Source organism: Grampus griseus (assembly GCF_964374135.1).
Source record: "Grampus griseus genome assembly, chromosome: 11".
NCBI classification, from domain to species: domain Eukaryota; kingdom Metazoa; phylum Chordata; class Mammalia; order Artiodactyla; family Delphinidae; genus Grampus; species Grampus griseus.
Genome location: NC_139005.1, coordinates 38,795,621 through 38,820,876, shown reverse-complemented (window position 1 = coordinate 38,820,876; position 25,256 = coordinate 38,795,621). Strand labels below are relative to the sequence as shown.

Below are 25,256 nucleotides of genomic sequence, written 5' to 3'. Positions count from 1 at the left end.
AATAATTAGTGATGTTGAGCAGCATTTCATGTGCTTCTTGGCCATCTATATATCTTCTTTGGAGAAATGTCTATTTAGGCCTTCTGCCCATTTTTTGATTGGGTTGTTTGTTTTTTTTAATATTGAGCTGCATGAGCTGTTTATATATTTTGGGGATTAATCCTTTGTCCGTTGATTCGTTTGCAGATATTTTCTCCCATCTGAGGGTTGTCTTTTCATCTTGTTTATGGTTTCCTTTGCTGTGCAAAAGCTTTTAAGTTTCATTAGGTCCCATTTGGTTTTTTTTGTTTTTATTTTCATTACTCTAGGAGGTGGATCAAAAAAGATCTTGCTGTGATTTATGTCAAAGAGTGTTCTTCCTATGTTTTCCTCTAAGAGTTTTATAGTGTCCGGTCTTACATTTAGGTCTCAAATCCATTTTGAGTTTATTTTTGTGTATGGTGTTAGGGAGTGTTCTAATTTCATTCTTTTACATGTAGCTGTCCAGTTTTCCCAGCATCACTTATTGAAGAGACTGTCTTTTCTCCATTGTATATCCTTGCCTCCTTTCTCATAGATTAGTTGACCATAGGTGTGTGGGTTTATCTCTGGGCTTTCTATCTTGTTCCATTGATCTATGTTTCTGTTTTTTTGTGCCAGTACCATATTGTCTCCGTTACTGTAGCTTTGTAGTATAATCTGAAGTCAGGGAGTCTGATTCCTCCAGCTCCGTTTTTTTCCCTCAAGACTGCTTTGACTATTCAGGGTCTTTTGTGTCTCCATACAAATTTTAAGATTTTTTTTGTTCTAGTTGTCTAAAAAATGCCATTGGTAATTTGATAGGGATTGCATTGAATCTGTAGATTGCTTTGCGTAGTATAGTCATTTTCACAATATTGATTCTTCCAATCCAAGAACATGGTATATCTCTCCATCTGTTGGTATCATCTTTAATTTCTTTCGTCAGTGTCTTATAGTTTTCTGCATACAGGTCTTTTGTCGCCCTAGGTAGGTTTATTCCTAGGTATTTTATTCTTTTTGTTGCAGTGGTAAATGAGAGTGTTTCCATAATTTCTCTTTAACATTTTTCATCATTAGTGTATAGGAATGCAAGAGATTTCTGTGCATTAATTCTGTATCCTGCAACTTTACCAAATTCATTGATTAGCTCTAGAAGTTTTCTGGTGGCATCTTTAGGATTCTCTATGTATAGTATCATGTCATCTGCAAACAGTGACAGTTTTACTACTTCTTTTCCAATTTGTATTCCTTTTATTTCTTTTTCTTCTCTGATTACCGTGGCTAGGACTTCCAAAACTATATTGAATAATAGTGGTGAGTGTGGACTTCCTTGTCTTGTTCCTGATCTTAGAGGAAATTCTTTCAGTTTTTCACCATTGAGAATGATGTTTTCTGTGGGTTTGTCGTATATGGCCTTTATTATGTTGAGGTAAGTTCCTTCTGTGCCCACTTTCTGGAGAGTTTTTATCATAAATGGGTATTGAATTTTGTCAAAAGCTTTTTCTGCATCTATTGAGATGATCATATGGTTTCTATTCTTCAATTTCTTAATATGGTATATCACATTCATTGATTTGCATATATTGAAGAATCCTTGCATCGCTGGGATAAATCCCACTTGATTATGGTGTGTAATCCTTTCAATGTGTTGCTGGATTCTGTTTGCTAGTATTTTGTTGAGGATTTTTGTGTCTATATTCATCAGTGATATTGGTCTGTAATTTTCTTTTTTTGTAGTATCTTTGTCTGGTTTTGGTATCAGGGTGACGGTGGCCTTATAGAATGAGTTTGGGAGTGTTCCTTCCTCCGCAACATTTTGGAAGAGTTTGAGAAGAATGGGTGTTAGCTTTTCTCTAAATGTTTGATAGAATTCACCTGTGAAGCCATCTGGTCCTGGACTTTTTTTTTTTTTTTTTGATGTTGGGGGTAGGAGTTTATTAATTAATTAATTAATTTTTGCTGTGCTGCATCTTCATTTCTGTGCGAGGGCTTTCTCTAGTTGTGTCAAGCGGGTGCCACTCTTCATCGCAGTGCGCAGGCCTCTCACTATCACGGCCTCTCTTGTTGTGGAGCACAGGCTCCAGATGCGCAGGCTCAGTAGTTGTGGCTCATGGGCCTAGCTGCTCTGTGGCATGTGGGATCCTCCCAGACCAGGGCTCTAACCTGTGTCCCCTGCATTGGCAGGCAGATTCTCAACCACTGCACCACCAGGGAAGCCCTGGTCCTGGACTTTTTTTTGTTGGAAGATTTTTAATCACAGTTCCAATTTTATTACTTGTGATTGGTCTGTTCATATTTTCTATTTCTTCCTGGTTCAGTCTTGGAAGGTTATACCTTTCTAAAAATTTTTCCATTTCTTCCAGGTTGTCCATTTTATTGGCATAGAGTTGCTTGTAGTAGTCTCTTAGGATGCTTTGTATTTCTGTGGTGTCTGTTGTAACTTCTCCTTTTTCATTTCTAATTTTATTGATTTGAGTCCTCTCCCTCTTTTTCCTGATGAGTCTGGCTAATGGTTTATCAATTTTGTTTATCTTCTCAAAGAACCAGCTTTTGGTTTTATTGATCTTTGCTATGCTTTCTTTGTTTCTGTTTCATTTCTTTCTGCTCTGATCTTTATGATTTCTTTCCTTCTGCTAACTTTGGGTTTTGTTTGTTCTTCTTTCCCTAGTTCCTTTAGGTGTAAGGTTAGATTGTTTATTTGAGATTTTTCTTGTTTCTTGAGGTAGGCTTCTATAGCTATAAACCTCCCTCTTAGAACTGCTTTTGCTGTATCCCATAGGTTTTCGATCATCGTGTTTTCATTGTCATTTGTCCTAGGTATTTTTTAATTTCCTCTTTGATTTCTTCAGTGATGTCTTGGTTATTTAGTAACGTATTGTTTAGCCTCCGTGTGTTTGTTTTTTACATTTTTTTCCCTGTAATTCATTTCTAATCTCATAGTGTTGTGGTCAGAAAAGATGCTTGATATGATTTCAGTTTTCTTAAATTTACTGAGGCTTGATTTGTTACACAAGATGTGATCTATCCTGGAGGATGTTCCATGTGCACTTGAGAAGAAAGTGTAATCTACTGTTTTTGGATAGAATGTCCTATAAATATCAATTAAATCTATCTGGTCTATTGTGTCATTTAAAGCTTCTGTTTCCTTATTTATTTTCATTTTGGATGATCTGTCCATTGGTGTAAGTGAGTTGTTTAAGTCCCCCACTATTATTGTGTTACTGTCGATTTCCTCTTTTATAGCTGTTAGCAGTTGCCTTATGTATTGAGGTGCTCCTATGTTGGGTGCATATATATTTACAATTGTTATACCTTCTTCTTGGATTGATCCCTTGATCATTATGTAGTGTCCTTCCTTGTCTCTTGTAACATTCTTTATTTTAAAGTCTATTTTATCTGTTATGAGTATTGCTACTCCAGCTTTCTTTTGATTTCCATTTGCATGGAATATCTTTTTCCATCCCCTCTCTTTCAGTCTGTGTGTGTCCCTAGGTCTGCAGTGGGTCTCTTGTAGACAGCATATATATGGGTCTTGTTTTTGTATCCATTCAGCAAGCCTGTGTCTTTTGGTTGGAGCAGTTAGTCCATTCACATTTAAGGTAATTATCGATATGTATGTTCCTATGACCATTTTCTTAATTGTTTTGGGTTTGTTTTTGTAGGTCCTTTTCTTCTCTTGTGTTTCCCACTTAGAGAATTTCCTTTAGCATTTGTTGTAGAGCTGGTTTGTTGGTGCTGAATTCTCTTAGCTTTTGCTTGTCTGTAAAGCTTTTGATTTCTCCATCTAATCTGAATGAGATCCTTGCCAGGTAGAGTAATCTTCGTTGTAGTTTCTTCCCTTTCATCGCTGTAAGTATATCATGCCACTGCCTTCTGGCTTGTAGAGTTTCTGCTGAGAACTCAGCTGTTAACCTTATGGGAGTTCCCTTGTATGTTATTTGTCGTTTTTCCCTTGCTGCTTTCAATAATTTTTCTTTGTCTTTAATTTTTGCCAATTTGATTACTATGTGTCTCGGCGTGTTTCTCCTTGGGTTTATCCCCTATGGGACTTGCTGTGCTTCCTGGACTTGGGTGGCTATTTCCTTTCCCATGTTAGGGAAGTTTTCAACTATAATCTCTTAAAATATTTTCTCTGGTCCTTTCTCTCTCTCTTCTCCGTCTGAGACCCCTGTAATGCGAATGTTGTTGCATTTAATGTTGTCCCAGAGGTCTCTTAGGCTGTCTTCATTTCTTTTCATTCTTTTTTCTTTATCCTGTTCTGCAGCAGTGGATTCCACCATCCTGTCTTCCAGGTCACTTATCCTTTCTTCTGCCTCAGTTATTCTGCTATTGATTCCTTCTTGTGTAGTTTTCATTTCAGTTATTGTATTGTTCATCTCTCTTTGTTTGTTCTTTAATTCTTCTAGTTCTTTGTTAAACATTTCTTGCATCTTCTCGATCTTTGCCTCCATTGTTTTTCCGAGGTCCTGGATCATCTTCACTATCATTATTCTGAATTCTTTTTCTGGAAGGTTGCCTATCTCCACTTCATTTAGTTTTTTTTCTGGGTTTTTATCTTGTTCCTTCATCTGGTACATAGCCCTCTGCCTTTTCATCTTGTCTATCTTTCTGTTAATGTGGTTCCACAGGCTGCAGGATTGTAGTTCTTCTTGCTTCTGCTGTCTGCCCTCTCTCTCTTTCCTTTTCTTGGACCTTCATTAACTGTGAAATATAGGACAAATATATAAAAGTAAATAAACATACATGTACAATTTAATGAATAATCACTCTACCGAGGTCAAGAAACAGAGTACTGCAATCATCTTTCCTCCCCTCCCCAATGTCCCTCACTGCTATGCTGAAGTCAAAACTCCCTCCCTCCTGTGGGTAACCACGGCCTTGATTGCCATGATAATTGTGTTGCTTTTCTTTATAGTTTATCACATATTTATACAGTGCCAAAAATGTAGTGTGATTTTGCCTGTTTTTGAACATTATATGGATAGAATCACAATGAATTCATTCATTTGAACTTTATATGAATGAAACCATACAATTTATCATTTTGTGTCTTGCTTCTTTTTCACATTATATTTGTAAAAGTCATCAGTGTTTTGGGGATACCTGTGCATTGTTTATATTTATTTTTCTACTGTATTCCATTGCATGAATATACTGCAATGTATTTATCTGTATTCTACTGCTGTATTCTACTGTTGATGGACATTTCAGTTGTTTAAAATTTTAGGATATTACTATTGTTACTAATGTTCTAGTACATATCTTATGGTGCACATAACGAGTTTTTCTAAAGTTTATACATACAGGTGGACTTGCTGAATCATAAGGTATGAGCTTCAGCTCTATTAGAAAGTATCAAATTATTTTCAAAAGTGGTTTTGTAATGAGTTACACTCCACCAGCAGGGTAAAAGTTCTCATGACTCCACATTCTCTCCAACATTTGGTATAGTCAGACTTTTAATTATAAATTTCTCTCTGATATAGTAATCCCAAGTGTCTAGACTGTGCCTGGCTTATAGTATGCATGCATTAAATATTCATTGAATAAACTAATATTTCTTATTTTCCAAACGTGGGAGTTTTCTAATTATCTTTTGGTTATTAAAACTTAAATCCATTGTAGTTGAAGAACCCTTCCTGTTCAATATCAACCTTTGGAAATTTGTTGAAATTTTTCAAATAGAAAAGTTGTTTGCAATTGTTATATATATGCATCATGGAAGAATATGTGTTTTGTGTTTGTTGGATGCAAGGTTTAGAGACACCCATTAGTACAAAATTTAAAACAAATTTATAAATTGTTTATTAAAAATTTTTATATCCTAAGTGATTTTTTTCTATACATATTACAAATTACTAAGAAGAGGTTTTTATAATCTTCCACTATGTTTATGAATTTATTCTTCTGATACATTTTTTGTAGTTCTGATAATTTTTGCTTTATATATTCTAGTGCTATGTTGTAAGTATAATTTAAATTTTTGAATTGTCATATTTTCCTGGTGAATTGAACGGTTTTCATTGGGCAGTGTTTTTGTTCTCTAATAATGCTTTTTGCCTTAAAGTCAATTTTGACTGATGTTAATATAGCTACACCAGCTTTCTTTTTTTTTTTTTTTTTTTTTTTTTTTTGCGGTACGCGGGCCTCTCACTGTTGTGGCCTCTCCCGTTGTGGATCGCAGGCTCCGGATGCGCAGGCTCAGCGGCCATGGTTCACGGGCCCAGTCGCTCCGCGGCATGTGGGATCTTCCCGGACCGGGGCTCAAACCCGTGTCTCCTGCATCGGCAGGCGGACTCTCAACCACTGCGCCACCAGGGAAGCCCCCGGCTTTTTTTTGAATGGGGTGCATATCTCCTTTTCCATTTCTCTACTTTCAACTTCCTAAGTTTTAAGTGTGTTTCTGACAGATAGCATATAGTCACATTTTGTTTTGTTTTGCTTTTTTTCCATTTTAGCAGCCTTTGTCTTTTATCTAGTGCATTTAATGCAGTTATATTTAATATTAATAATTTGGATTTAAACCAGATTTGTGGACTTATCTATTTCTCATTTCTATTGGGTTTTGCCTCCTATTTTGGAAGATCTTTTATTATATATTTAACAATTTAGGATTGTTGTGTCCTTTTGCTGAATTGACTACTTTATCATTATGAAATGGCCTTTCTTTATTCCTAGTAATATCCATTGCTCTAATATTTACTTAGTCTGATATTCATGGAGCCATTTCACCTTTTTTTTTTTTTTTCACGGTATGCGGGCCTCTCACTGTTGTGGCCTCTCCCGTTGCGGAGCACAGGCTCCGGATGCGCAGGATCAGCGGCCATGGCTCACAGGCCCAGCCACTCTGCGGCATGTGGGATCTTCCCAGACTGGGACACGAACCCGTGTCCCCTGCATTGGCAGGTGGACTCTCAACCACTGCGCCACCAGGGAAGCCCCATTTCAGCTTTTTTAAGTGTTTGCATGGTACATATTTTCTATTTTTTTCTTTTGTCATATCTGTGCCTTTACATTTCAAGTAGGTTTTCTATAGATAGAATGTACTTGAGTCTTACTTTTTATCTAACCTGACCATCTTTACCCTTTAATTGGGATGTCATTTATACTTATTATAATTATTAATAAGATTGGATTTCCATCTATCATCTTGCTGTTTTGTTTCTATATGTCTCATCTGTTCTTTGTTTCTTTTTTCTTATTTCCATTCCATTGTTTAGACTAAGTGAATTTTAAAATGATTTTTTTACCTTGGCTTTTGGCATTTTAGTTCTTCCTCCTCTTTTCTCTTTGTTTTGTTTTGTCTTTATTGCTTTAGAGCCGTTCTTTCCAACAGAATTTTCTGTGAAGATGGAGTTCTGTGTCTGCATTGTCCAGTATGGTAACCACTAGCCACATATGACTATTTAAGACTTGAAATATAGCTAGTATGACTAAGGAACTGAGTTTTTAATTTTTTTCTAATTTAAATTTTAATAGCCACATATGGTGAGCGGCTACTGTATTGGACAGTGCAGTTCGAGTTTACAATGTACACCATTATCTTGTCACAGTGCAAGAAACTTACAAAGACATACTTTCATTTCCTCCCTTATGTTCTTTGTGGTTTTGTTGTCACACATATTACTTCTACATAAGCTAAAATCCCAAATGCAGTTTAATTATTTTTACTTTAATTATTTATTTTTTAAGAGATAAAATTTGAGAAAAATATTTTAAAATATTTTACCAAGTATTTTTCATTTTTTGCACTCTCTATTCCTTTGTGTTGGTCCAAATTTTTCATGCTATTTTTTTCTGCCTGAAGAACTTCCTTTAACATTTCATCTTCTGTTTGTTTAAAATGGTCTTTAGTTGAGGTCTATCCCAATGAGGCTTTTTCTGTAAACCTACATCATTGGAAACGCCTCACAGAGTAACTGTGGTTTCCTTTACTCATAGAACTACCTGTTAGATCAGGGGGGAAGAACTACAAGACAGAGCTGCCAAGTAAACTATGAAAAACCTAACAGTCAAACTTTTTTTTATCTTCGGTATTGGCATATCCCAATGATCTCTATGTACTGTTCTAGGGTTTGATGGCTTAGGAGTGAATATGATTTGAACCTAATACATTTTTAGAGGGTGTCAAATTCAGAACCAGGCAGACCCATCTCCTGACCCTAAACATGGTCCTAAAGTAAATTGCTTGAGGGAATTGGATCCCAAAGATTACAGGTGGGGAATTTTGAAGTGTGTCCATATTCCACTGGAGATCAAAGAAGCCCAACTAAAAGAATTGTGGGCTGACTCACATGACAACTTCTTTTTGAAAGGGCTATTTTATCTTATTGAGTTATTTGTAGTGAGGTGGATGGACCTAGGGTCTGTCATACAGAGTGAAGTAAGTCAGAAAGAGAAAAACAAATACCGTATGCTAACACATATATATGGAATCTAAGAAAAAAAAAAAAGGTCATGAAGAACCCAGGGGTAAGACGGGAATAAAGACACAGACCTACTAGAGAATGGACTTGAGGATACGGGGAGGGGGAAGGGTAAGCTGGGACAACGTGAGAGAGTGGCATGTACATATATACACTACCAAACGTAAAATAGATAGCTAGTGGGAAGCAGCCACATAGCACAGGGAGATCAGCTGGGTGCTTTGTGACTACCTAGAGGAGTGGGATAGGGAGGGTGGGAGGGAGGGAGACGCAAGAAGGAAGAGATATGGGGACATATATATATGTATAACTGATTCACTTTGTTGTAGAGCGGAAGCTGATGCACCATTGTGAAGCAATTATACTCCAATAAAGATGTTAAAAAAAATAATGCCACAATGACTAACCTTGTGCACATATTATTTCAAGTTTGTGCAGTGTACTTTCAGTATAGATTTCTAGAAAATGTGATTGCTGGGTTAAAGGGTGAATGCATCTATGTGTAATTTTGCTAGATAATACAAAATTCCCTATAAAATAGGTAACTAATAAGGACCTACTGTATAGTACAGGGAACTCTACTCAATACTCTGTAATGACCTATATGGAAAAGAATTTGAACAAAAAAAGAGTGGACATATGTATATGTAGAACGGATTCACTTTGCTATACAGCAGAAACTAACACAACATTGTAACTCAACTATACTCCAATAAAAAATTAATTCAAAAAATACAAAATTCCCCTCCTTAAGGGCTGTATCATTCTACACTTCCACCAGTAGCATATCAATATCTCTTTCCCTAGAGCTTTGGCAACAGACTGTTCTCTCAGACTACTGGATTTTTGCCAACACAGCAAGAAATTCTATCTCAGTGTAATGTAATTTGCTTTTCTTTCTTGAGTGAGTTGAGTGTGTTTCACTATAAAAGGGCACTTGCGTGAATCTTTTAAAACTATCTGTCCATGTCTTGTGCTCATTTTTCTACTGGGCTTACGTCTTTTTATTTCTAGAAGATCTTTATATATTCGGGAGATTAAATTTTTCCTGTGATAGAGTTGTTAATATTTTGTCCAGTGAATTCTTTGTCTTTGGTCTTACAGTATTTGGACGATGTAATTTAAAAAAACTTGTATGTAATAGAATTTATCAGTCTTTTATTGATTCTATATTTTGAATCATGCAAATGCTTTCCCCACGACCCCCATGGTAATACTATACAGAAATCCACGCATGTTTTTTTCTATAACTTGTATGGTTTCCATTTTTGTTATGTTTAATTAACTGATCCATTTGGAGTTTATCTTGGTGTGCAGTATAAGCTATAGATACAAGTTTATCTTTTTCCAAATGATGCCTAGTTGTCTCAACAGCATTTATTTGAGTCCATTTTTTCATTATTTTGAAACGTCCTTATCATTAATAAATTTCTTCATGTATTGGATTGACTTTATGTTATGTTCCACTAGTGTCTGCCTATTCATGTACCAACTCTACACCATTTAAATTATGAAGGCTTTATAGTACTTTAAATGTCTAGTAGGACTGGCCCCTCCTCGTTGCTCTTCTTTTCAGGGTTTCCCTGGAAGTTCTTGTTTATTTTTTCCATATGAGCATAAGAATCAATTTGTCTATCTAAAAAACAAACAAAAATCTTGTCGAAATTTTTATTGGAATTATATTAAATTTACAAATTCACTTAAGGTATGTCTTTTATTTGTTAAAGTCCACTTTTGTGTCTTTGAGTAATATTATAAAATTTTTCTCATAGATTTTTACATATTTCTTCTTAACTTTATTCCTAGGAGTTTTGTGATTATGGTTGCTATTAAATGGGATGTAGGTGTTCTCTATGTTATCTTCTCACTGGTTCTTCCTTGTTTCTATGAAGCCTACTGACTTCTGCAAATTGCTTTTATATCCTCCTGCCTTACTGAATCATCTTTTTGTATGCAGTAGTTTTTCCATTGACTTACTTTCATTTTCCAGACTCACCATCAGATTATCTACAATTCTCATACATTTAATTCTTTCTTTGTAACAATGCTGTGGCAAATACGTCCAACAACATGTTAGATGTTACAGTAGTAGTGGATAGCCTCGTTTTGTTTTAGATATTAGTAGGAATGCCGCAGCTGCTTTCCCATGAAAATAGTAAGATAGATGTTGGTAAGCAAGATACTTTGCGACATTAAGAAAATAGTCTTTTATTCCTCTTTTGAAAGTCATTTTTACTAGGAATACATCTTGAATTTTCTGAAATATTTTTCCAGCACTATGGAGATAATTGCAAGATCTTTTCTTCTTATATATAATAACATTATTAAGTATATTAATGTATATTATAACATTGAACCATCTTTGTATTTCTGAAGCAGTTGACACTTGGTCATGACATTTCATGCTGTTTGATTCCATTTGCTAATGTTTTATTTAAGATATTTGCATTGATATTCATACATGAGATTGTGTTCCCTTTTGTGCAATCTTTATCCAATTCCAGTTTCAGTGTTATATTTATTTCTTTAAAGAATTTTTGAAGTTGTCTTTCTTCTGTGTTTTGGAATAGAATTGAGATTGTAAGTCTTTAACTCAAAGATACAGAAAACAAATCAATGAGGAGAGGGAAGGAGGTAGAGACAAGATAGGAGTAGGAGATCAAAAGGCATAAACTACTATGCATAAAATAAATAAGCTACAAGGATATATTGTACAGCACAGGGAATATAGCCAATATTTTATAATCACTTTAAATGGAGTATAATCTATGAAAATACTGAATCACGATGTTGTACACCTGAAACTCATATAATATTGTAAATCAACTATTCTTCAATTTGAAATAAAATAAAATAGATTATAGGTCTTTAAAGAATCCAATTTGAAACCACCTTTGGTATTTTTAGGGAGATTTTAAAAAAAATATTCTATCCAGTATTTTAATTGTTTTCAGAAGAATGACTGGTCTAAATAAGTTATTACTTCTTTTCCTGAGAAAAAACTCCCCCCTTTCTTTACCTTATTTACTCCTTCTAATCTTTCAAGACTTTGTTCAGTTATCATCTCCTCTGAAAAGTCTCTGAAACCCCCAGGTTGTGCTAAGCTGCCTCTTTTCTGGGCTTCTTCTGGCCATTGTTCATTCTTGCATAGCTACATTATATTGAAGTAATCTTTTAATGGTATCCTTACTCTGCCCCTTCTATAATCCATTCTTCAACAGAAAGTCAAAGTAATCCTTTAAAAACACAGTTGTGATCATGTCACTTGCATAAAACCTATTGATAGCTGCCTATTCTTTTGGGATAAAGTTTCGAATCCTTCACGTGGCCCCCAAGACACTGCCTGATCTGGAGCATCCTTACCTTTCTGGCCTCAACTTGTGCCCCAGCCTCCTTATTCTAACCTCTTTCTCTTCTTCCAACTTCCTAAGCTCTTTCCTTCTTGAAGTCTTTGAATACTCTTTTCCATTTGCTTGAAGACCCACTCCCTTCACTTCCTCCACGCCTTTGATCTGGCTATATACATGTATCTTCCAGGTCTCAGGGAAGTTTTCCCTGAACTCCCAGTCCGATTGAGGTCTTCTTTGAAAGGTCATATTATCCTCCACTCTTTTCCTTTACGTAACTTATCACTATTGTGATTATTTAGGCATTCAGGTGATTCTTTAATGTTCATTTCTCACACTAACCTATAATTTCCCTGGAGACAGGGACCGTGCTGATCTTATTTTCAGCTGGATCATAACAAACAGCAAAATAATAGGATTAAATAAGTATTTGTTGAATGAATGGATGAACGAAGGAAGGAAGGGAAAAAAACCTAATTATTGAACTCTGAGCAAGAAACCTGAAAGAACAAATGCTCTATTTCCCCTCCAGGGGGAGACATACTCCTACTAGAAGTAGCACAGGCCTAGGAGAGCTCAAAATTATGAGATCAACCAAAGCTTGCTTCTCAAGCCCCTAAAATTGATCCGAAGAATCCAATCATTTCCTTGCTAGTAGGACTCTTCAGATCAGTCTGAACCACTCACTGAAACCAGGCAAGTGGGCATTTCCTCTGTTAACTTCCCTCCCCTGAACAATCTTAAGAACTCTCCTGCTAGAGTTAGTCTACTCCAGTCTTGGTTTGCTAGGAAATAACTGCTCACAATCTTGAAAAAAATAGTATCATGTATATGTAATTTAAATATTATCATTAACATTGTTATTTGTATTTTTACTGTAACTTTTTTTCAAACTCCCTCAGACAGTCTTTCTTTATAAAGTCTCAAAATTAGCAAAATTATTCTGATAGTAGAAAATACTGGTAACCTGTAGGTCCAAAAAATAATAAAATACTGATGAAAAGCGAACTGAAAAAAAAAAAAACCAATGATTCATAAATTTCCCCAAGCCTTGGGGAAATTTAAAGGGAAAAAGAGCAGAGTTTGAATACTGAGAGTATGTCTGCCTCTGAGCAATTCTGAAAGAAGTGCTTGTTTAATCTTGATAACATGTCTTGGGAGACTATCCCTGCTGTACATTAATACTGTTCTTTTCTTCACTGAACTACTTTCTCTAGGACAAGGTTTAAGTGTATAAAAAGTTCCATGAGGTTTACATTATATTTCCCTGAACTTTTTTTTTCTTTTCCTTTGCTCTATTTCCAAAGCCCTCTTTCAACTTTCCTTGTAAATGTGCCACTGACTTTTTTCTCAATATCAGGAACCAGTACATAGAGGCATTCTGCTATCCCTGTCTTTGAGAAGTCAGTTCACCATAGTTCAATTCAGTTCGCATTTATCCAATACCTACTGTGTGTTTGGGACTGTGCTATGGGGAGAGGTGAGCGGAGGAAATCTGCCTGCCTTAGCTTGCAGTGAGCGGAGGAAATCTGCCTGCCTTAGCTTGCAGTGTAACTGAGAGGCCCAGACATTTGGTAACCTCCTTGAACAAATACATAGATGACGTAGATAAGAACCAACATTTATATAGTTTAGAAAACCACTTTTCACAAATATGATCTAAGTTTTGTGAAATTAACTGTTGGGGGTAGGTGTTGCTACTCTCATCCTGTTGTGAAGTCATCAGTAAACTGAGATAACGTAACTTGCTTAGACAAGTAAGGTAACTAGAGCTACTATCAGAACTGGAACCTTGATCCCTATGGTGTTTTCATGGATATTTCATTGTTTCTAAATTAAGGAATACACTACAAGTGATAATCCTAAAACTTAAAGAAACTCAAAATAGAAAGAGAAAATGCACCATTATACTAATGAAAGAAAGCTATTTTTCCCAACCAGTCTGACACTTGGATCTTATCTTTTCACTCCACGTTGTTAATTTTGACAGCTTTCCTTCACTCTTAGGGTATCTCAAACTTCCTTTTGGTTCTTTTCATTTTCTTTGGTGATGGGGGAAGAGCTTCTTTGGAAGGAATCACTTCTTCTTACTTAAGTCACCTTTCTCTAGGAAAGGTGTGAGGAAAACTTTTTCATCAACATTAGTCAAGCAGCCCCTGAAGAAGGACGAGGCTTTTTAGTCAGAAGAGTAATCGATGAGTTCTAGACAGAAGCCAGAAAACTTGTGTTTCGTGTTACCACTTAAGAGAGGTTGCAGGGCAGAATTCCTCTCCTCCAGAAATTGTCGTTCTAGAGGACTGCGCTCAAAATCAGGAAACGGTTTGGAGCCAACTGGTGAAAAAAGGAGTTTTTTCACTCCAGAAAGGAGTTGTACAAAAGCCCACCACTGTTAGGTTGCTGCAGCACTCAAGAAGAAAGACACCCAGATTTGTAACCTGGGACAGTTCTATGGCATCTATCCACGGAGACTGGATACTAATATATGTTGAACAGTGATAACAGCATTCATTACAAGCAAAACATTATTATCAGATTTCTAGTTCCAGTTTATGCCAAGGTCTGAAAATAGGAACACTAGTTGTACTGTCAATCAACACCATCTCATGAACAGTTCTTCAAAACAGAACTAGAACTAGCAAGGGAGAGAAGAAAAAATAAAAGTCTTATGAGAGACACAACATATTAAAAAAAAAACCAAACTCAGGGAATCACTTGTAATCAAAGCATGAAGATCGTAAATAAGCTGAAATATATAGAGATGGTGTTGGGATGTTGAATGGAAGATTCATGGGATATGATCAAAATACCACTTTACTTTTTGGCTTTTATCATCTTTTAAAAATATTTATTAGGAGGGGATAATTCATGCCCCTGAATGGAAAATTGGGCAGATTCTCTGACTTTTTGTTTTATTCTTTGATAATGGACAGTATTTTAAGTAACAGTCATTTTAAGTCAAAAAAAGAGTCTTGATTTAGTAATTAGAATGTTTCTAGTCCAAGATGGTAACCAAATACTTCAGGCTTCATTCTAAGGTGCTAGTCTAAGCCCTCTCCTCCCCTCCCCCATGAGGGAGGGCTGGTGGCTGCCTCCTGTGGCTGGTGGCTGCTGCCTTCAGGTTTCTCCTCAGCTTACCACTAGCTAACTGCTGTTTGATCTGCTGTGTACAAGTGGGAGGAGGCAGGACAACCAAGGGGATAGGGCAGTTCTGTTTTGATAGGATGAGTCTGTACTACCTGGGTCTGGTACATGGTTACTCTTTCTCTTGTAAGGTGCTTTTAGAGGTTCTTGGGAGAGTCCCATCATCAGAGACCTCTCACTTGAGTCCCTTTGGCCTAGACAGACACAGGTGGTTGTCTGCAACAGCCTCTCTGGTTTCTAGGATTCCTGCGTTCATCTCTAACTTCTGGTCACTGGGTCCCTCTACACCTCTAGACAAGTCTTTTGAATAGACCAAAGGCAACTTCATGCTGACTGTCCTCTATGTGGCCCACATTGGGTCCAGGAAAACATTTCACATTTGTCATCCCTACCGAATCTGGGTGTGCTGGTGGATCCCAATGCAGCCACCTCTGTTTTATGGCCACTGCCTTCTTTTATTTATATGCAAGAGTCAGTGCAGTCCTCTGTGTTTTACAACTATGGGAAACAATTTCCAAGCTCTCTGGTCCCACAGAGTCCCCTCTTTAGGCTTGAGAAGGATGCAGCACCAGCACTCCCTCTTCCTCTGAGTGGGAAGGGAGCGGGATCTCAACAAAACACATTTCTCCACAAGAAACCTCTTCACAGACCCTCTCTCTCTCTACACTCTCTTGATCTCACCATGAAGTAGAACTGTTCTTCAACATCAGCTTTGTACAGTAAAATGTTGTTGAAATAGTGATCTTTAACTGCAATTGACTGTTTGCAAATCTGTCTCCCAATCCTTAATAATAAGGAAATGTACTAAGCATCCTTAATTTATACGATGCTGGGAGGAGACTCACTGAACTTTTCCAGTTCGCCATTCCCTCGCTGACATACAAGAACTATCTGGGCCCTGCTTTACTCTCAAACTGGTCAAATTCTGTTGCTCAGAGCAAGCTTTGAGGAAGGGGTGCTGGGGAACTCTTGGTTAAACGGGCTGCGGGGTAGATCACGGCTCTTAACAGTCTGCCTGTGTGGGCTGCTTTACTCTTCGCATGCACCACCACGTGCAGCTGGCTTCGAAATGTTTATGCTTTGTATGGAAAAATCATCACTCGGAGGTGTCAGCATCTCTCTGGTTGGGAAAGGTTAATGTCAGCATGTACGTATTTGTTCAGCCCTCAACATTTGGGCTAGTGCTCCTCATGAGTGCTTGTTTATCTTTGATATATCAATAGTTTCCTTTGAGGGAGGGTGGACAATAACCAGAAGGGTTCCGAGGTGCATCGATGCGTTCCAATGTTATGAAAAATGCTGGAAGTCTCTTTTATTTGCCAAAGACACTTCTTACTAACAGTTTATTCTCCTAACGAACCGCATCGGTGTCGCGAGTTTGGGAATAATCTGGGAATTGGCTGTTCAGGTCCGGTATCAGATGGAGACAGTGGGAGGCAGCGGAGGGCTCGGATGAACTCATTGCAGGCCTGCTCCACGCAGGCACAGCCCCACGGAGTTGGTCGAACAGCCAGCGGGGAGTGAGCTCTTTGCCCACGACCGCCACGGACTCAGCGCCCGGCCAGCAGCCGACAGCGCCACATTGCGCCTGCGCAAACCCTGTGGCGGGGCTAGATAGCAAAGTGGTTAACTAAGCCTTGGTTGGACCAAGGCGGCGTCACAAGCCTGCGCAGGCGCGTTCCGCCTTCGGACACTGGTCGCTGCGCAGGCGCCCGTTCTAGTCACCTATCCTGTAAACAGAGGGGCCCCCGGGAGGCAACTTCTGCTTCCGGGTCACGTCTTGACAGCGGCTTTCACCATCCAGGTCAGCCCTGCAGTTCGGTGAGTGTTACCCCGCTGCAAAAATGTCTGCAGCCTGGTTCCCTAATCCGGGGCACCACGCCCAGTAACGCTTCCTCCACTCGCAGCTCGGGGTCCGCCAGCCCTCGAGGCTGGTACCTCGTTCCGGGCCTTGGGGAGATCGGGGCAGGGGTTGGTCCGCCTCAGGGGCTCCCCTGCCAGATTTCGCGACCCCGTTTCAATACCGGCCCCGGGAGACCCGCTGGAATTGCTGCGGTCTCTGAGGAGCCTGTGCGGAAAGTGACACCACATGTCTTCGCATTTCGTGCAGTTGTCCATCAGCCCCCTAGATTCGGCGAGACCAAGCTGCCGCGACTCCTCCCCCAAGCAGGCGCGCTGGGGCGGGGGCCCGCCTGGGTGGGCGGAAGCCTGGCCTCACTAGCACCAGAGCTCTTGAACGTCACCTCTCTCCTACTTTGCTTCTAGCTTCGCAATAAAAAAAAAACAAAAAACAAAAAACAAAACAAAAAAACAAAACCTTGGGGTTGTCTCTGGATCCGAAGTGAAAGAAAACGGGAGAGAGAGGACTTTCAGCACCAGCAGAGGAAAGGGGAGACTTGGGGTCAAACCGTGCATAGGCTGCTGCCCGGAGATACGTCGAGTTTAGATTTCGTTGACCCTCCCTGACAGTGAATGTTGTCTATGTGCCCCGAAGTTTCACTCTTCAGCACGAGCTTCGAGGCGGCAGCAGCAGAGGACCAGTGGTCATATTCTGAGTTAGGAGTTCTTAGCCTGGAGCCCAAGGGCTCTCCGAAAATGATTGCAGGGTCTAGTTTTTTCAGATTATCATGACCCAGAAATGGTTAACAGAACCACTTCGGTGTAAGCCTTACACTTTGGACGCTCTGTTTTCTGCCCCCGTTCTTGAAATCGTTGACTCAAATGCAGCTATGCCTTTTTCCCCTTTTTCCTTGCAACAATGAAGTGTAAGATACAGACCCTTTGTCTCTGAGGAGTTTCGTGGCTGTTGGAGAGATTAAAACGTATGCCAAGTCTAAACTATCTAGAAAGTTTCAGGGAGGCATATAAACAAGTGTGTAAGTTTACTTATTCTTAATAAAGTAGGGGAGAATACCCAATTTGAATCATTGATACCTATGAATTGAATATTTTTAACTTGCATTCCATTAATTAATACTGTATATATTTTAAACAGATAAATGGCTACTGATTAGCAAAATGGAAACTATTAGAGTTTATAGTATATTGCATAATGTATAAGGGGATAGTCCTTCACAAAAGGCAAAAATTACATAGTATGAAATGACCAAAATAATTGTTGGATTTTTCCCTTAGTAGTCATCATATGCATAAGATGTTTAATTACTGCAAGTCTTGGATTTTTTTAGGATCCAAAGTAATAAGCTTTACACTGGTTCAACAGATATTTATTGAGAACCTGCCATGTGCGAGGCACTGTTAAAAATAACACTGTATTTACCGCCAAGGAGCTTATAGTTTGATAAGAACATGGATTCCTAAACAGTTACACCTAGAGAGCCGTACAGCATACCGTGCTTTCTCTACAGTTTGATATATGCTTTTTCATAGAAATACTCCACCTTCTTTGCTGTAATCTTAAATGTTCCCCAACTGATACATGGCTCTTATACAGCTGAAACTTATCATAGTTGAATTTATGTATATTGCATTATTTTCTTCTTCCAACGCCGAACTCAAGTCTGCTTCACAGTTGTCACACATGGCCAATTTTTAAATTCATTTTTCACTCTTAAATGTGCTTGTTTTCGTACAACTGCAAGCATATGTCGTTGGTGTGAACTTTGAAATTTTTTTCTAATTTTATATAGATGACCCCAGAGTAATTATACTTTGGCGTTCCTTCCTTATTTTAGAATATTACCTCAAAAACTTCCTATTTTTTTCTTTGCTGAAGACATTTTAAACTGTTTCACAGATGCCTTGTCATTTGTATTTGTTCCATCTCTTCTCACAAGTAGCAATCACTCCCATACCCTTTAGTCAGTCAATCAACCAGTATTTATTAAGTACCTACTTTTTGTAAGACTCTGTGGCTGGCCTTATATGGGCCAAAAAAGTAGAAAACAAGGACCTTGCCTTCCAATTGATTACAGTTTAGATGGAAAGACAATATGACCATAACTATACTGCAAGGCCACATGTAACAAGTAACCTAAAGGGGATGCTGATAATAAAGACCACATAATTCAGAGGAGGAAAAGAATGCTTTGTGGCATCTTTAGCCTTTAAAAGAATCCCCTTCCTTGCCTAGTCTTTTTTAAACCACACAGAGCTCCATGGGGAGCTTGGAGCCTCTTGGGGAAATCTTGTGCTAGGCTAGGTCAGAGAGTAGAACTGAGATTTCAAGGGTCAGAACATTTGCATCCAGGTTTACCCAGCTCCTTCAGCAACTATTATAATCTATTTCTTATGATTAAGAAAAAATGATATTAATGAATGAATCATTGATCTATTTGAAATCTGGTTTTAGTAGTGGGAAGGCCTCAGAGAACCTCTAACTAAGGACAGGTGTGCTCAGCGAGACTGTGTATGCCTAAAACATCTTTGTTTCAGGCAGTTTGGAGCATGTGAACGTACTCTGAGCCTTGATGAGTTCCAGTATGTGGTATATTATGCAGAGCATTCAGAGCAAATACTCTCTCTCAGAGCGCTTAATCCGAACAATCGCTGCCATTCGCTCCTTCCCACATGACAATGTAGAGGACCTCATCAGAGGGGTGAGTGCGCTGTGTTGATGCGAGAGCCCTTGGGGAGGTGAAGTGGGAAAGCTCCCGGGGAATCCTAATGGATGACAGGTTTGCAGCTCTGACTCAGCACAAGATCACAGGGAGTTTTTACAGTCTTCTAAAATGTATTAACTTGACCATTAAAATATATTTAGCCTATGTTTTGCTTCTCTTCCCTTCTGCCTTTCACTTTGCGCCTATGATATTTTTCTTCAGGAATTATGTTCTAGATAAACCTAGTCCCTTGTTCTCTATAAAATCTCCGTCTGCATATGGTGCACATGGGACCCAGCAAGCTCAAAGTCTTCAACACATGCTGTACTAAGGGAGGAAGGAGGCAAGCAAAGCATAAGCGGCTTTCAAATCCTTGTGTTTTGTAATAATTACATGGAGAGATATCACTGGCCTTCTGTCTTACCAACAGCCACCACTTAAAGGTCCACAGAGAAGATCAACCCCTAACATGCATGGTAATTTTTGACTTAAGAAAACTTAACTATCTGATGTCTAACCACTACTATTCAGTAATTCTGTTGAATGACTAGTATCCTAGAAGGGCTTTGATGCCTTTTTCTGTGTATTATTCCTGTTGAAGAGAAGTTACAGGGTAATTTTTTTGGTCACTAGAGAATGCATCCAGATAGTTACTTCTGTACATTCTTTTTTAACAACTTTAGAGTCCTTATTTAAAGCCTAGAGCCCTGTAGCTGCTTCAGAGTTGTGTGGCACAGCTGTGAGAAGAAAAAGTCATACAGCATTAGCTTGTTCTCGGCAAAAGTGGTATCAGAAGACTCAGCAGTAGAAACTTGGTCACGTTCTAATTCTAGCTCTGCTGCTGAGTCATTCTGTGACTTTGGTTTGCTGTGGTATCTCCGTCTTCTTTACCAGATTTGAAATAGAAGTACCAGTGGGGGGCTAGGTGGCAGAGAATGCTGATAATAATAGGCTACTTTGAAGATGTTTATAAACAAAGAGATAACATTAAGATGACCTTAGTATTAGTGATGGTCATCTGTCAGGTGGCAAAAGAGCATGCCAGTTCTCCTGGCTTCAGGCTGAAAGACTCCCTTTCCTGACTTTTTCAGAGCATGGTAGCCATAGAAAGTTGATTGCTTTTCCAGCCTTCCTGCCTGATGATAAGGTTCCACTGCTTTTACATATAAGGTTATGTCCTCAGTGATGTCCAAATGACCATCTGGCAGTCTAGCTTGTGGAGAATCTTAATGACTTGATCTAAGGGAGCGACAGTTCCTTTCGTTCATCTTCAGTGTATTCTCTTGGTTTGGATATTGGCATTATAATATCATTTAATGAATAGGAATAGAAACTGGGGCTGGTAGTATGTTTACAGTACAGAGTTAGGACCCTTTTCCCCCCCGGACCTTGTTCTGAGTCTTGTCCTGCGTGGTGAGCGAGAGCTGAAGACACCGATCGAACTTTCCTTCCGCCCACAGGGAGCAGATGTGAACTGTACCCACGGCACGCTGAAGCCCCTGCACTGTGCCTGCATGGTGTCCGATGCTGACTGTGTGGAATTACTGCTGGAGAAGGGAGCTGAGGTAAGGTTTCTGACGCTGTCACATCAGTGATGCACTAAACTTGAGCTTCACACTTTCCTACAATTTCTTGTCTCTTCTCCCATTTCTTCCCACCTTCTAGCTCCTGGTAACATCGGCATGGCCAATATTAAAACAAAATGTAATGGTGAATCATCCGAAGTATTTCATTCCTTTGCCTTTCTTTCTTACACTGTCCGTGACTCCAGGAAGAGGGAATTTTTATCTCCCCTTAATCTCTCAGCCTTCCTTCTAGGGTTGTTTATATTTCCATTTAATCCTGTCATTGCCTGTTGACTATCCAGGCCCCTCAACCCTGATCCAGCGTAAACCACTTGAGACTTGCTACTGGATGTACACTTCTAATACCTCCGTCACTGGAAAATAGATCACTAGGCAGTCCCTTCCCCAGGACTGAGCTACTTGTGCTCTTTCTGCCCACTGATTTTTTTTCTGTCTTAGCGTATCTTGTTCCTATTTTCTTTCGAATGTATCTGAACATAAAAAAACATAGATTACTTTTTATTGGCATTAGCAAGAAGCAGCATAGTATAATGAATGGTTAAAAGAACAGAGTCTGGAACCATACTTCATAAATTTGAATTCCAGCTCTGTCACTTCCAGCTGTGTGACCTTGAACAAGTTACTTAACCTTTCTTTGCCTCAGTTTCTCCATCTGTAAAATGAGGATGATAGTGGTGTCTTCTTCATAAGGTTGTAAACTGTTTAGAGCACTGGCATGTAGTAATTACTAAGTAAGTGCCTATTAAATAAATAAACCAGCAGTTTCAACAGCTTTTGAGGCATCCTCAAGGTGCACACGCTGCGGCACTCATCTGAATCAGACATGCCATGAAGCTGGTGTGCAGGCCCCAGACACACTGGTTGGTAAGCCTGCTGCAGCCCCCAGCTTCCTCACCTCCACACTGCCATGTTGTTCTCTACTTGTCATTAACTATCCCATAACTTTTATGAGTGACCCTGAAGTGAAAGCCAGTGATTAATGTCAATGATAAAAGTGAAACTACCCCAGGGGGCGGTGGGGGAGGCAGCTTTTAGCTAAGTAGAAGGTTGAACTCAGTTAAATATCGCAGGGTTTTTTTTTTTTTTTTAGTGCCTTTCATGGAAGAAGATAATTCGCTATTTAAACCTGGGATCTGAAGTCTTTGTAGTCTTCAAAAATTATAGGTGATGCTGAGTTTTAGCAAGCCAGCTGCTCTTCCAGCACTGGAAGATCTGTGTTCTTTCCTCCACATGCTTTCCTCCAGGCTCTCTTGTGACCTCACAGCATATGTTTGCAGGGGGCTGACTTGGATGAACAATCTGAGCTTCTCTGGATGGTTAAAGAACACAGCAGAGCTACATGGGCAGAATCTTGACCTCATTATTTTTCAGTCTGGTTGCCATTAGCCACGGGATACAGAGTGAGTCAGGATAAGTAAAATAATCCAAAACCTTTTCTCTGGCCAGTATATGCAAGCCGCTTTCCAATAAACATCTTTCAGAGTAGTTACAAGGACTTAGACTTCATCTTCTCTTTCTTTCCCCTTACCCTGTGGTAGAGGTCCTAGTGAATAGTAAATAAGAACGTGGAAGCAAAACCCTAGATAATGCAGGCCAGCTAATCGGTGGACATCATAGTGTCGGTTGTCTGGGGACAGTTGTTTTCCTATTTGCTCCTCAGCTCCTGTCATAGCTCCATCCTGATCACCATGACTCCCTGGGAATTGCTTGTTGACCCTCATGTTCAGAACGTTACATAGCAAAGGTAATGGATAGACACATGCAAGTGTCTTTGCCAGCCTGTCGTCCTCTCAGTCGTCTATACACTGTAATGTAGTTGCTCCCCCTTTACAGGTGAATGCCCTGGATGGTTATAACCGAACAGCCCTCCACTATGCAGCTGAGAAAGATGAGGCTTGTGTGGAAGTCCTGTTGGAATATGGTGCAAACCCCAATGCACTGGACGGCAACCGAGACACCCCACTTCACTGGGCAGCCTTTAAGAACAATGCCGAGTGTGTGCGCGCCCTCCTGGAGAGCGGGGCCTCTGTCAACGCCCTGGATTACAACAATGACACCCCGCTCAGCTGGGCTGCCATGAAGGGAAATCTTGAGAGCATCAGCGTCCTTCTTGATTATGGTGCGGAGGTCAGAGTCATCAACCTAAAAGGCCAGACGCCCATCTCCCGCCTGGTGGCTCTGCTAGTCAGGGGACTTGGAACAGAGAAAGAGGACTCTTGCTTTGAGCTCCTCCACAGAGCTGTGGGACACTTTGAATTAAGGAAAAATGGCACCATGCCACGAGAAGTGGCCAAAGACCAGCAGCTATGTGAAAAACTGACTGTTCTGTGCTCAGCCCCAGGGACCCTCAAAACCCTCTCGCGCTATGCTGTGCGCCGGAGCCTGGGACTCCAGTATCTGCCGGATGCGGTGAAGGGCCTTCCACTGCCAGCTTCTCTGAAGGAATACCTGTTACTCGTAGAATAGCCCGGAGGAGACGAGTGCACCGTCAGGCAGGCAACTCTGGGTGAGGTTTTGCCCTGCAGCACTGTCTCTGTCTTGGAAAACAGGGAAAGCAGTTGTTCCTGCTCTGTGGTTTCTATTTCGAGGCAACATGTCACAACAGTAACCTCCACATCACCTCCCCTCCCCAAACCAAGCAACCAAAAACGTCCCTCACTTTTGTTTCTGTTTCTTACTTACCTGGCCTTTCATATTGCACCCTGAAAAGGAAGAGGTCTCCCTAACCCTCCCTTTAGGGAAAAAGTCAACAGTGAGACTAAATTTGTCTCGGAAGATGAAGCGTATTTATAGAACATGTGTTTGGTTTTCCTTTGGGGACCTGATTAACGTTTTCAGAAGAAGCCCTCTTAGAAACATTTTAATTGATCTGTGAAGAAGTTTAAGAAAATTCCAGCTAACAATTGCAGCCCCCAAATGAAGATACTACAACCTCAAATGGTGCGCAGGTTCAGAATTGGGCTGGATGATATCCCTAGAATCATCCTGGGGCATTCAGAAGGGACTGGCCCCCTTTCTCACCATCGAAGGGAAGGGCAGCCTTTGCTTCTTTTCCATGGGTGTGCCCAAGGGTTACAGTAGTTCAGCAATATTATTTTAGAAAGACGGTCTTGCTGCTTTCCATATAGTAGAAGGGATAGGAGGTTCTAAGCAGTCCTAAGAACTAAAAGTCCTCAGAACTTTTCTTCTAATGCAGTTCTTTCTCCTCCTGACAGCCAGTTTGCTCTAGTGGGCTTGATAGGCACTTCCTGCGCCGTAGGCAAAGGTGTTTGCTGTAGCACAGGAGGACGTGGGCTGGGCTGCCTTTTCTCTCTGGTCTTCTTCATTCACTCTGCTAAGAGTTTGGAATTTGTTTTGTTTTGTTTTCAGGTGTTTTGGAAACTTTACTTTTTACTGATCTATACTAGACATTGGTGGAGGGGGTGGAGAGTTGAGGAGTGGGGGAGGAGCATTATAAGAGCTTCCTCAGAGATGACCCACCTACCCAAAAAAGATCTGTTTTAGTGAACAACACTTAGTCTACAGTACTCTCCCTTTTCATGTTCCTAAACTAGATCAAGTTGTTATTGATCCTAGATGACCTTATGCAAATGTGGAAAACTTTTTTTTTTAACTGATTGGGAACTATAAATAAAAATGAACTGCTGACACAGCTAATTTGAAAAAGTTTGTCCGCTTTTGTCCTTCTGCTGTTGGTGTTTTTTGCTCACTTAAAAAAAAAAAGAAATAAACAGTTCTAAAAGCAAGTTTGGTAATTTCTACTGTTCCTACTTTTCTGTACATTATTTAATTACCGTGAGCCTCAGTGTCCTCATCTCTGAAATGGGGCTGTCACCACCACCTGCATTGGCTGTTTTGAAGAATCAGTGATAACAGTGCTTGATATTAATTTTTCTTCCCCTTAAAGAACTGTACAAAGAGCATTTGGCTGCTTTAATGCTGGGCTCTGACAAGACTTCTCGGTCATTTTTTGTTTGCTTTATAAATTATTTTATTTTATTTATTTTTGGCTGCGTTGGGTCTTCGTTGCTGCACATGGGCTTTCTCTAGTTGTGGTGAGCGGGGGCTACTCTTCATTGCGGTGCGCAGGCTTCTCATTGCGGTGGCTTCTCTTGTTGCGGAGCACGGGCTCTAGGCGCGTGGGCTTTAGTAGTTGTGGCACGCGGGCTCAGTAGTTGTGGCCCACGGGCTTAG

The 25,256-nt window shown here is 39.6% G+C and overlaps 1 protein-coding gene across 4 annotated transcripts; it reads left to right on the top strand.

The window, feature by feature from the left end:
- The first annotated feature begins 16,630 nt into the window (after positions 1 to 16,630).
- ASB8 (ankyrin repeat and SOCS box containing 8) lies at positions 16,631 to 24,889 on the top strand. Of its 4 annotated transcripts, none has more exons than XM_082666818.1 (4): positions 16,640 to 16,735; positions 19,310 to 19,473; positions 20,937 to 21,041; positions 22,896 to 24,889. In XM_082666818.1, the coding sequence occupies exons 2-4, from the start codon at positions 19,345 to 19,347 to the stop codon at positions 23,526 to 23,528; spliced, it is 867 nt and encodes a 288-aa protein (XP_082522944.1). In that variant the 5' UTR covers positions 16,640 to 16,735; positions 19,310 to 19,344; the 3' UTR covers positions 23,529 to 24,889. The 4 variants fall into 4 exon arrangements, with proteins under 4 accessions (XP_082522946.1, XP_082522944.1, XP_082522943.1 ...); XM_082666817.1 differs by having other exon boundaries at positions 16,654 to 16,735; positions 19,314 to 19,473; XM_082666819.1 differs by lacking the exon at positions 16,640 to 16,735 and adding an exon at positions 19,699 to 19,952 and having other exon boundaries at positions 19,361 to 19,473.
- The last annotated feature ends 367 nt before the right edge of the window (positions 24,890 to 25,256 follow it).